Source organism: Micromys minutus, assembly GCF_963924665.1.
Source record: "Micromys minutus genome assembly, chromosome: 1".
Classification (NCBI taxonomy): Eukaryota; Metazoa; Chordata; class Mammalia; order Rodentia; family Muridae; genus Micromys; species Micromys minutus.
Window position 1 is genome coordinate 143,946,961 of NC_137969.1, and position 13,122 is coordinate 143,960,082.

General features: G+C 44.0%; 1 protein-coding gene across 1 annotated transcript; it reads left to right on the forward strand.

The window, feature by feature from the left end:
- On the forward strand, positions 1 to 900 carry LOC308436498 (platelet factor 4). Its single transcript, XM_080937442.1, has 3 exons — positions 1 to 183; positions 420 to 552; positions 682 to 900. The coding sequence occupies exons 1-3, from the start codon at positions 87 to 89 to the stop codon at positions 767 to 769; spliced, it is 318 nt and encodes a 105-aa protein (XP_080793568.1). The 5' UTR covers positions 1 to 86; the 3' UTR covers positions 770 to 900.
- Positions 901 to 13,122: the final 12,222 nt, after the last annotated feature.

Sequence of the window (13,122 nt, forward strand, 5' to 3'; positions counted from 1 at the left end):
TCCCTGGAGAGTCCCAGGCCTGCACTTAGAAACCCAGACCCCAGTTTCCGCGAGGTTGTCCTTGGATCTAGGGGCACCCTCTTGACATGAGTACCGCTGCAGTGTTTCGAGGCCTCCGGCTCAGCCCTGGGCTGCTGCTTCTGGGCCTGTTGTTTCTTCCAGCTGTGGTTGCTGTCCCAAGTGGTGAGTTTGGGTGAAGGGATCCCAGGGGCAGGAAGGCAGTTCAAAAGCCTCAGGCTCGGGGAGGTAAACTGATAACAGCAGTCATACTGTATGGGCTCGCCCGCTGCACTGTACCTCCACTGCTTCCGAGGGAAGGGGATGCTCCAGCCAAGCGTGTGCAGAGACCCAGAGGTGGCACTTCTCGACGAGAGGGTCACCACTATCTTTTCTACTCCCCTCTCCCCTTTTGCTGTCAGCTAGTCCTGAAGAGAGCGATGGAGGTCTTAGCTGTGTGTGTGTGAAGACCATCTCCTCGGGGATCCATCCCAAACACATCACCAGCCTGGAGGTGATCAAAGCAGGACGCCACTGTGCGGTTCCGCAGCTCATGTGAGTCCTGCCCACATCCTCCCAGGCCTGTCCTCTCCTCCTCTGCTCCTTCTTTCCCATCTCTTCACTTCTTCCAGCCACGGGTCTGAAAAGTAATTCCTCCCCCCTTTCCCCTTTTTCTTCTGACAGAGCTACCCTGAAGAATGGGAGGAAAATTTGCCTGGACCGGCAAGCACCCCTGTATAAGAAAGTAATCAAGAAACTCCTGGAGAGTTAAGTACCAGCTGCCTAAATGTGCGACGTGTTACGTTGGATACCTGGAGTTTTGTCTACTTTTAATGTAACTGCAGCCTTCTGATGTTTATATTATCCTTCGAGATTTAAATAAATGCATTGAACCAAGTTGTCATAAAGTCAAGCTATTTTTGTAATAAGGATAAAAAAATATGTTGGCAGATCACGAGTGAGAAAACATCTCCAAAACTTCAAACAAAAATATTTTGAAGGAAGGTTTGGTCTAAGAACTGAATTTGCTTGGCTTTATGGGTTGTATGGCAGCCGATCAATATTTTCAGTTTTACTCAGTTACTTTGTCTCCCAATTACACTTTAGTTTTGTGTTGTAATTAGCTTTGTCAAAAATAAAATTAATAGGACTTAGCATGGTAAGTTGCCTTTGAGAATAAGAACATTAATAAAACTTAGATTCAATTTTCTTAAGATTATCATAAAAATAAAAGAGATAAAAAGATTAGAATGAACACATAATGACAATATGTTGATATTTTCAAGAAATCATATGAAAATATCTTTCTTTTTGTGAGTTCTTGAGAAATGTTTATGTCTCAAACATGAACTATTAAAAATAGCTCTTAGCCTCATACTATTGTCTATAGGGGTGTCTTTATGTGGCAAACTTGAGTTCTACAAGAGTCTCCTCACTATTGCTCTAATCCTATAGATATCTTAGCTAGACTTTCTGCAGGAATCTTTGGCTCAGACGAACCTTATTTATCATTCAACTTCTTTAACATCCCCTTCTAATATGGTTTGCTATGCAAACCCAGGGAGCAGGAGTGGGACCAGATGGTTTTACGCTCACACTTGAGAAGACAAATGCCACCCATTGAGGGAAGAGGGAGGGGCCGTGATATGTGTCTGCTGGTCAGATATCACTTCCTCCCTCCTTCATCTGCTCTCATCAAACCCTCTGCAGATTCTTAGCACCCTGCTGGGTAATCTATAATGAACATTTTAGCTCAATAGCCTTCATACATCTGTGTAGCCTCTTTGTCACTGAAATAATGTGGAGTTACAGCAACCAAAGCTGTTGGGTTATGGACATGTGGCAGGTAAAATTATTGTTCACATTACTTTAATGAGCAGGAAGGCCAACTCTACTTGACCCAAGAAGATATAGATGTTAACTTATGGGTGGACACAACCTAGCTTGAATGTCGTGTTCAACCGAACACGATAGCATAGAGCTGTTGGCTTAAAGTCCTGAGAGAAAATAGAACTCATGTAATTGAGTCCTTTAAGGACAGGGATAGCTCTAGCATGACGAATACATGAAAACAGTCATAGTGTGTCAACCCTTCCAAGGTGCACAGGTATCCAAGGAGAAAGTGGGGAACACAATTAGTGTTCTTGGTGATCTCACAATTCCTTTTTTGGCAATTTTCACTTTCCTTGGCACTTTTAAGGAGGGCTCTCTAATTATTTTTCCAAAGCACAGAACAAGTGTGGCACTTACCTTCACTGGGTATTCAAAACTGAAGTCCTCAGCATGGCACCTATGGCCTCACCACTGTCACTTTGCCCTTGTGCCTCAGTGTCCTCATCTATGAAATGGGTTATTGGGTGGTGTATGCAAAACACGTGCTGTGCTTCCTCACACATAGTCTGGGTTGGAAAATGAGGAAGGCTCAACTTTGATTGCTATCAATGGTGGTCTCAAAACACCATGCAAGTTAATTTAAAGTGGTAAGGCATTCACTTGGGCAGTTTTGAGTGGGAGAAAATATTACAGTCACAGTAGAAGTTCCATAAAAGGAGTGAAGTAAGGGAGAGAGTTCACAGGAAACGAGATGGAGGCAAAATGACATTGTTCATTTTCCTTTCTGCTTCCCACCTCTGACACCCTTAGCGACAGGACTCAGTGTGTCAAAGGGACCAAACCAACTTTATAGCATGAAGTAGTGGTGGGTGCTGGGGCGCCGGGTCTCATAAACCCTCGATTCACGCATCCTGAGAGCATTTTCAAGTAGCTCACTTAAAGAGCAAAAGCATTGGAACTGGATTTTGCCACCTGGGAGATCCCACAGCAGCCTGCCTTTGAACATTTCTGGAGTGACAGAGCTAAATTGCCCTGAATCCCCGTTTCCAGCGTTGCAATCTAAGTGGCACAAGCTCTGCCCTCACAGTACAGTCACAGACCCTATCAACCAAGCAAAGTCACAAGAGTGTGTGTCGCTGTCCTCAGACCTTTGCTTTTGTGATCTCTACTTTTCCCCTTATAAGGCGGTAGAAACCAACTTCCCTTGCAATGCGCGGTGCACTGAGGGGTGAGTTTGTTTTAAAGGTATGCATTCTTATTAGTCTCCTGTCCGTTAGGGGTAAAAGGAATCAGACAACAAAGGCAAAAATTTTAAACCTGAAATTTCCACAGAAAGCCTGGTGCTGACAATTCCTTGGCCCGGGGCTGGAGGAATGGTTGACAGTGATCAACATTGGTGGTGTTTTCACTCTTGGTAACAACAGGAACATTCGAATAACAAAGCTGTAATGTTTTTCTACCATTTTATAAAATACCCATGATGCCCAGTGACTGTGAGGTGAATCACCTCTCTTGTAAAGAACAAGGCAGGGGAAATAGCAAACTTTTAATGTGGTAAGTTCGGGCCATCATATGCTACTGTAACAAAATGCTGTAGAATCATAATTTAAAATAAGTGAAATGTATTTGGCATCTGATCGTGGAAGTTTCTGGTTCTGGGATGGAGAGGCTGTGTCTGCTGAGGGTCTTTTTGAAGCATCATGGCATTCTGCAAGGTAAAAGAAGAAGGAGAAGAGGAAGAATAAAGGAGGAAGAGGAAGAGGGAGAGGAGGAGGAGAGAGAGGATGAGGAAGAAAAAGACACCACTCCCAAAGAGACAGAGACCAGGCTGAACGCATCCTTCCCAACTTCTGTGATAACAGCACTGACCCACTGGGAGACACAGGCCTCACAGTGTGATCAGCTTCTAAGCCCTGCCCCCTCGGCACTGTTGCCCAGGGGATTAAGTTTCCGGTATAGAAGGAGGGTGAAGAGACTTGTCCAAACATAGTAAAACAAACTTCCTTCCTGAGTGGATATGACATGAGGACTATTCTATCAATACTCGGGTTGTCACCCAGCTTGTGTAGTAAAAGTAATGCAACCTAAAGGCAGTACAGTCATCAGCAGGGTTAGAACAATCAACTTTGCCAGCTGCGGTCAGGAATCAGTACCTGTTTCCCAGACATTCTGGAGAAAACGATAGGAAAGGAATAATGAGGCTGTGGGTGAATTCCTGTACCCCAGAACAGCTGCATCGGAATCCATTTCCACTTTAAGTCAGTCCGTGGGCATCTGGTCTCTTCCCCACCGTCCTCTTCATTGGTGCAGATGAACACCTAACAAGCATACTCCACCAAGTAAATACCCACCGACTGATTAAGTACCGGCACACAGCTGCGGGTTGGAGACAAAACACTACAGACAGAAAGTTGACGCGACATAGTGACAGTGTTCTCAACTGCCGGCATTGTTATGTTCCGAGGGCGCCCGGAACACGCCCTTCCCCCTGGCACTGCCCTGGTTCCTTTGGTGCTTCCGTTCCTGTCACATGGGTTAGTAAGAATCTACCACCAGTTCGGCATTCACCCTTTTGTCCAGCCACGTCCTTCAAGCACACGCCAGGATGGTAACTTGCACTCAGAAGACCACATCTGGAAAACCAAGCCAGGCCACCTTTTCTTGACTTCTGGGTAGTTCCCACCATGTGTAACTGAATCTTAAACGTCTATAGGGTCTGTAACTATTCAGAAAAGCTTATTGAAGAGCTAGTTCGGTAGCAAATCAACAAACTCCAGTCCTTTGAAACCAGTACAGACAAGTTTCAAAACTAGCCTGGGGGTTTGCCTCCACTGGAACCCCTCCCACTGTTTCCCCATTCCTTTTCTTTTTACCTCAACAAATATGTAGCTGTTTGAGACTCACATTCCCCACCCCCAGCCCTGGGGTACAGCCTAGAAACAAACAAACAAAAAAATCAAAGATATTTCTGATCGGAAGTTAGAAGATAATAAACATTTTTAAAAGTGCTGTAAAAATACATATTTAAAAAATCCAGTTTTTAGAGTGATTCATACTTTGAACGGTTACAAGGTAGACCTTCACGTGACACATGCAAGTTTCATTTGAGGTTTTTATATTCAGCTTTTGAGTTCCTTAATTTTATTTCTGAAATATCAGTCACAGCGCTATCTCTATTTTTAAGAAAAATCTCTTATGTAATATTTCCCCCAGAGAAATTTTCTCATTTCTGGCGATCCTCTGTTTCTTCTTTTCCTCCTATAATGTCCTGGTCTCATCTATCCAGAGATCCAGGTTAGGAGACACGTGTAAGGATTGGGGTTCATATGGGTTTAGAGGCTGCACAGCAGTCTGGAATTCAATTCTTGCCAAGTGCCCAGCTCACGAAGCACATGTTTAAATAGGAGGTGAATTTGCTTATTGAATCACACGACATCATTTCTGTGTTTTAAAACACTTCAATTTTGTGATCTATGGAGATTTCCTTGATTCGAGTGGCATGTTATTGAGAAAAGAAATGATGATGATGATGATACCAAAACCAAGTTTTCTTTTGGGTTTTCTTCATTTACAAAACCAAGTGATTCTGATTCAGTTATTCCCACAAGTCTACTGCTATTAAGCTGTAAGTGTTGGGCTGTTGGCAGGACTCTTCTTTCTTCTGTCAGTCTCTGCAGATGAGCCAGACTCTGACTGTCTGCTGAGAACTTGCATTTACGTCAGTGTTGAGCTGGGTTTGGAGAATATCACAGCAATTTTTCATTTCTTTTTCATCCAGTTACAAGAAAGACACAAGAGGTTCAGACAGCGTGATTAATGCTGAAAGCAAACCGTTTAATCCTGTGAAACATGATGAAGTGTCCCAACTAAGGCAAAAGATATTTTGGATATTTGCATTTGAGTAAGTATCTACTCAACAACAACAAAGTCCAACTTCCTTTCTTGAAAACTAGGTGGTAGGGTATTCAGGTCCCTTAATTTCATCTGGGTGCTCATCTAAGTAGACTTAGGAGCTTGCAATTTTAAATTTATAAAAGTTGCCAAGCAATACATAGGGTCTATGAACTTTCCTACGGTTTCTCCACTGTGGACATTGAGTGTTATTATAGGTACCACTGTGGTCTAATTAAAGACACACCATGTATGCACAGATTTTAGCTGAGCTCTCCACTTGACTTGGACTTTATCCCTTTGTTTTCAGTGTCTTCTTTCTAGATCAGAAGCCCATCCACAAGGTACTGTATTGCAATAACTTAGAGCATCTTCAGAGTTTCTCAGTTTTTCCTTATTTTTTTTTTATGATTTTAGAGGTGTTGAAGGACATTACTGGGCTTTTAATATTATTCTGATCGCATCTGGACAGAGACAGAGACAGAGAGATAGAGAGGCAGAGAGACAGAGACACAGAAACAGAGAAAGGGAGAGTGAAACAGGGAAACAGAAACACACACACTGACAGAGAGAGAGGGACTGAGAGACTGAGAGACAAACACACAGACAGACAAACACACATAGAGACAGACAGATTAGATTCAGCTATAACTTGTAGAGGATCATGCATGTCCTTTTCTGGAGGTCCTAACAGTGAACACAGGGTGTCTCACTGATGAGGGCCACTTCACCAGCTGGTGAAGGTGTATGCCTCCAAGTTTCTCTACAGAAAAGTCTCTGACAGACCTGGGCAACTTGAGACAATATGAGAGGCTGCATCATTGTTGCAGGAGAAAAGTTACGCAGTTACTGGATCCCAACTATGAAATGTACAGCCATTTGCTGTTCTTCCCTTTAGAATACAGAAGATTGTATCACTGAACTGAGTTTTTAAATTACCATTCTCCTGAAATTGTGAACTCTATGTCACTGAGCTTTTTGTCTTTGGGTTTGAGTCCCAGGCTCAGTGACACATGTTAACAAAGTAACCTAACCACTTGACTTTGGTTTCTTGTTTAAAATTCCATAAAGATCACAATAATATTTGCTTTAGAGTGTTGTTTTTATGGCTGAATATGCTAACATTTGTAAAGGGCTTAGAAGAACATAAAATAAACCATGTGAGCCTAGGGTTGGGTATAAGTATTTGCTAACACATCGTGTGTGTGTGTGTGTGTGTGTGTGTGTGTGTGTGTGTGCATGAGTGGCAACTAACTCAGTAACAGAAATTGCCTGCTTCATGTTTTCTAGAATCCTGTAAGCTGTTACAGCTTTTAATTTATCAAAGGGTGGAAAATTTAAAGACCTAATCATGTTTGTTCCATATACAGGAGTTAAAATATCAAACCCATTGACTGACAATTGTCTTGCCTGCAAGATGTGCTAGTGTAGTTGTGACAAAGGCCAACCAATATCTGATTTGATTTAAGGCCCACTCCAAGAGATGGAACTCGTACCTGACACTGCTTGGGTAACCAAGAAACTGAGACTAGATGGCTCAGGGACATACTCAAGCAAATACTACTTTACATACACATACAAACACACATACACATACACAAACATACACACACATACACATATATACACACATACATACATACACATACATAGATATACATACACACACATACATACACATACACACATACATGCACACACAGTAGTAAAATGTCTCTTTAGGGCATGCTGCTCTATTCACAGATCAGTGCCTTGCTCAGACATCATCAGACAAGCTTCCTCCCACAGCAGATGGGAACAAATATAGAGACCCCAGCCTTATATTAATTATGCAGAGAATGAGAAACCTTGAAACCCATACCCCTAAAGAGCCAGAGGGACAGAGGACACTAAGAAAACAAGGCTGTCTTTATCAGTGTGATCACAGCTCCTGTGAACTCACAGAGACTGAGGCAGCATATGCCCAGGACCTGCACATGTCTGTACCAGTCATTTGGGCGTAAGTTATGACTTTTAGTTCCATGTTCTCGTCAGATTCCTGAGTTTGTGGATGAGTGGGGTTCTATTTGCTGTACTTTCTGTTTATTTTTCTTCAATTCCTATGTGTTAGTTTTTGTTCTGTCTTTGTATGTTATATGTTATGATTATCCCTTAGGAGTCTGTTTGTTTTTAATAAGATACAGAAAAAAAGTAGATCCCAGATGAGAGGGAAGGGGGTTGGGAATAGATAGAGGGAAACTGTAATCAGAATATATTAGGTGAGAAAAAAAAATCTATATTTCAATATAAACATAAGTAATATAAATAAATATACTCTATTTTAATAATAGAAAAGAATTTTAAAAATCTATTTCAGTGACAGAATGTAATTATAAATTAAATCAGATTAGAAAGAAATAGCATGTAGAAGTGTGAACACAGAGATGACCCCCCCCCCCCGTGGAAGGTGAGCGAACTGGCCCTGCCTCTTGCTGGGGAAGTTCTGGAAATCTGGCCCTGGTGGTGTGGGTGTGGAGCAGATGCTGGACAGACCATCTCCGCTACATCTCAGGCCCAGTTTGAGGACTTTGAGCGGCCCACCCCAGCATCGACCCTACCTATGAACTGCTGGAGGACGTGGAGGGGCTGGTCCAGAAGAGCCAAAGCTGCAGGGTCTCCATGACAACAAGGCCCCAACAGGATATCCAAGAGGAGTCCTGGTGAGGGTCCAGCACTGATGGTGGAGCAGAAGCCCAAAGTCTCTAACCAGACCAGTGACTCACTGCAGTGAACACTCACAAGTGAAACTTTTTGGATAACTGTGGGAAAAGGGCATCGTGTGCGACACACCTTGATACACCACAGCTTCCGTGGTGAGGTTTTTTTTTTTAATTTCCTTTAGGGGGAGGTCAGATATGGAGGGATGGGGAGACGAGTGGGGTTGTGGTGTGCGATGACGATATGAACTTTGAAAAGAATCTGTTAAAAACATAATAAAAATACCTGATCGAAAATACTATAGATGCCGAAAATTCGGTGATCCAGCCCGAGGCGACACGACATTTTCGGTAGTGGGACAGAAAGGCAAGATGACCAGGCACTCACCACTGAACAATGGCCCCTGTTCCTGTGGACACCTGCTTTGAGACAACACATGTGCTACTGTTTTAGCTGTCGTCCTTGTCATTTAACACATAATCTTGCTATGCACCGGAAGCCAGCCTGGAACTGGGAATGTAGCTGGAACTGATCCTTGAGCTTGCGCTCCACCTCAGCTTCCAGAGTGCTGGGCTGACAGGCGCCCAGGAGCCAACACCCCACACTTCCCTGTTCTTTAGACGGCATACTACAAGCCTTGTCTTCTTCCCTGTACTTCATAAACTTCTCTAATTAATGCGCCATGAGTATATACTACTAAACAAATATGACTAGAAATAAATATATAGGGGGAATAGACAGATGATCTAGAGATAGAAATTATATGTACATATGTATATATACATATATATGTATATAGAGAGAAAAAGAAAGAGGGATAGTTAAGTTATAGATATTGGAAAGACATAGAATAATAGAAAACCTGAAATGAAACAAAAAACTCACACTAAAATGAGCATCAGGAGAAGAATGAAGAGAACCTGAGTCTAGTACTCTCTCTTTAGGATATGAGGTGTGTAATTAAACAAGGTGCTTGACTTTACCTCTTAGAGTCCTTACCTAAAAATGGAGTGCAATGACCCCAGAATTTTCCCGAGGACTAAATATAATGACACAAATTACATGGAAATGTGAGGGGGAGTTAAGAGATAGAGAAACATGTGCTATGCCTTCCTGACTTCATAAGCTTTATAAAAACCAGCATGTGTCACATCTACAAGTAGAAAACAATGTGCCCTATCTTTCAAGTTTCAAAGAACTACTTTTGTATTCTTGGGAAATCTTTGGCTCAATTGCAAAAAAAATTCATGATGCTAGCAGCCCACGGTGGCTATTGTTCATGGACAAGTCAGACATTCACAGCCTGCACACTTCGTCTTTATTCCCTCTCCCTGATACAGCGCTTCAACACCCACTCATCATTCTAGTCACTCTCGTAGGGTCTCACTGAATGACCTGTGGGGCAGGGGTTGCCTAAGGACGGAGGGAATATGGGTAAGACAGAGGAGAGAGGGTGGGAAAGAGAACACTCGGATGCATTTATGCATGTCTTATATTGCCAAAGAACTAAATTGATTAATAAAAAGATTGTTGATTTTGAGCCAGGCAGTGGTAGTGCACACTTTGAATATGGCTCTTGAGAGGCAGCGGTAAGTGGTTCTCTGTAAGTTTGAAGCCAGCCTGTCCTGCAGAGTGAGTTCCAGGACAGCCAGGGCTAGTACACAAAGGGGAGGATGTCTGACCAACCCCTGCAAATTAATGTTTGTACATTTTTCCAAAGAAGTGAAACTATTATTCACTCAAATTTTCATTTTATAGACAAACGAAATGTGATGACAAAATAATTCAATGCCACATCTCTCTCACCACACACACACACACACACACACACACACACACACACACACATCCACATAAAAACACACAGACAAACACATACATACATTTACACACACACACACATACACACATTTACACACAGACAAGCATACACAAGACATATCCACATAAAAACACACATTTACACACACACACACAGACACATCCACATAAAAACACACAAGACACACACAGACACACAAACACATACACACATTTACACACACAAACACACACAGACACACAGATGCCAATCCCTCTAAGTGTACCTTCTAGTAGGATATACATGGCCATTTTTTTTAGAAAGCCCTAAACACAATATATTTTACTGTTTTAGTAAACCTTTGATTACCTGTTTTAATTTCAACATCGTTAAGTAGGGTGTTGCACACCTGTATGTAATACCAGCACTTGAATGGGTGTCCAACAATTCTACCACAAGTTCAAGGTCATCCTAAACTGCATAGTAAGTTTCAAGCCAGGTTGGGATACAAACAGAGATCCTGTCTCAATCATCCAATCAATCAATCAGCCAGTCAGCCAACCAACCAATCAATCATTTAATCATCGAGAATGCCATGTTTGCACCTCCTTTAGTAGCAGGTGTTGTTTGGGTGTGCTTCCTGCAGGGAACCTGGGTGCTGGGGACAGGTAGGAAAGGACAGGAGAGGCAGAAATTGCTAGGGTACACATGCCAGTGTCACAGTGCACACCTTCTCAGCTCAGTGTCTAGTGCAACACTGCTCTACGGCACACCACCCCACTCTTGACCAAGGTTCCGGTTTGGTGCTGTTCTCTGAGCAGTCACAGTCAGAAATGTCCAACGCCGAGGTTTGGGCCTTGATATGAACTGTCTGCTTTAGGGTGTGCATCTCTGTCTTAAAGGCAGTTACTAATAGCTTGGGTCAATGAATAATAGAAAGAAACCGGTGTGAAAGAAAACCCAGAGAACGCACCTTTCTGCTAGAAATTTATTTTTCTTTCACAGAAGGAATTATGACATAGAAGCTGAATCTCTCTCTCTCTCTCTCTCTCTCTCTCTCTGTGTGTGTGTGTGTGTGTGTGTGTGTGTGTGTGTGTGTGTGTGTGTGAAAATGTCAAAATCAATCAAATCAATAGGTATCTAACTAAGATTCTGGCTTTGAAACCTCACCTGAAAAACAAACAGTTAAGGGCAGAGGCGGAAAGGCACACAGAGGACTAGGTGGACACCTGAGTCTCCCAGCCCTTTCTGAACTGCAAATCCTTCAGCACCAACCATCAATTACTTTTCTCTATTGGCCTCTCGCCACCCAGTGGCGGATTTCTACCTTCAATCTCAGCTCTTCCTTCCCTCTTGCTCCAGTGCTTTGGAGTCCAAAGGTCACCCCACGAGGGCTCACTCCAGCGCGGGCACACTCGCTGTCCTTGGGTGGGGCTGGGGGACTTGAGGCAGGACTCATCTCAGGGTCCCACAGTGAGCAAGCCGCGAAGGAGGGAGAGCTAGTAGCCTGCATGTGCCCTCAACACACTCATCCCACGAGCTCAGGGGTGGGGCCCTATCTTTCTTCTGACACAGGGACCTGGAGCTGGGGAAATTCCCCCAGCCTGGGGCTCCTGCTCTTCCAGCCATCACGCATAAAAGGGACTGTCGAGGCCCTGGAGCCCCAGATCTGTGCACAGCACTTCTCACCAGCTCCTGAGCTCCAGACTCCAGCCACACTCCAGCCCAGCGCCATGGCCCCTCCCACCTGCCGGCTCCTCACTGCTGCGCTGGTCCTGCTGCTCCTGCTGCTGGCCACCAACCACCAGGGTACACTTGGGACCCAAGGCTGATGTTCCTGGAGGAACCTCTGGTGGGCACAGCCACCCCCAGCCCTCTGACCCAGTGTTTTCTCCTACAGGGGCTGTTGTGGCCAGTGAGCTGCGCTGTCAATGCCTGAACACCCTACCAAGGGTTGATTTCGAGAACATCCAGAGCTTGAAGGTGACGCCCCCGGGACCCCACTGCACCCAGACAGAAGTCATGTGAGTGTCTCCCTGGGTAGCCTCTGCCATTGCCAGAGATGCCCAGACCCTCCTGCCGCCCCATGCTCACTCCAGCTGAACCTCAAACCTCATGCCTTATAATGATCCCCGCATCTCTGCAGAGCCACTCTGAAGGATGGTCAACAAGTTTGTCTCAACCCCCAAGGTCCCAGGCTTCAGAAAATCATCCAGAAGATACTGAAGAGGTGAGTGGGGCTTGGCTTGCACGTTGCAACCCTCATCAGCGTCTTGGCTTCTATTTCTCAAAAGTCCTATCAGGGGAAGTCACAGAACTACAATCATGATTATTATCTTCACAGTTATAATAACTGTTCTGATAATTAACTAGTCTACTGTGGTGCCTGACATACATATAACTCCACAAAAACTTATTATCTATGTCTTTTGAGAAATTTTATTTTGTAATACTAACAACAACAACAACAAAAAATAGTACTTCATGAGTTACGTGAGACCTGGTGTGACAGACAAGCTGCTTCAAGCAACAACTATAGTTTTTTTGAGACTCCAGATCCTGACTCCATCTCCTTTCTGTAGAGGCAGATCTGCAGGCTTGGGGTGTTCACTCTGTGGCACAGCCGTCACAGGCCAAGGTCACTTAGGCCAGGCTGTCCTCAGAAAACCCAGGAGAAGGAAGAATACTGTGCTCCCGGTAAAGACATCTTACTTTCTCCTGACAGTGGGAAGTCCAGCTAAGCCGGCGGAGGAAGCCCCTTGCACAGTGATGGAGGACCTGCCTTCTGAAGCGGAGAACGATCCTTGCCACTGATGCCTGCGCGGGGTCTCACCTGATTGCTTTGCACACCGCCTGAGCGTTCATACTTATTTATTTTCCCCAAACTCCATGTTAATGTTTTA

Coding starts and splice junctions, on each gene's coding strand:
- LOC308436498 (XM_080937442.1), top strand. CDS start 87: ATGAGTACCGCTGCAGTGTTTCGAGGCCTCCGGCTCAGCCCTGGGCTG. Junction 184..419: donor TGTGGTTGCTGTCCCAAGTG/GTGAGTTTGGGT, acceptor TTTTGCTGTCAG/CTAGTCCTGAAGAGAGCGAT. Junction 553..681: donor TGTGCGGTTCCGCAGCTCAT/GTGAGTCCTGCC, acceptor TTCTTCTGACAG/AGCTACCCTGAAGAATGGGA.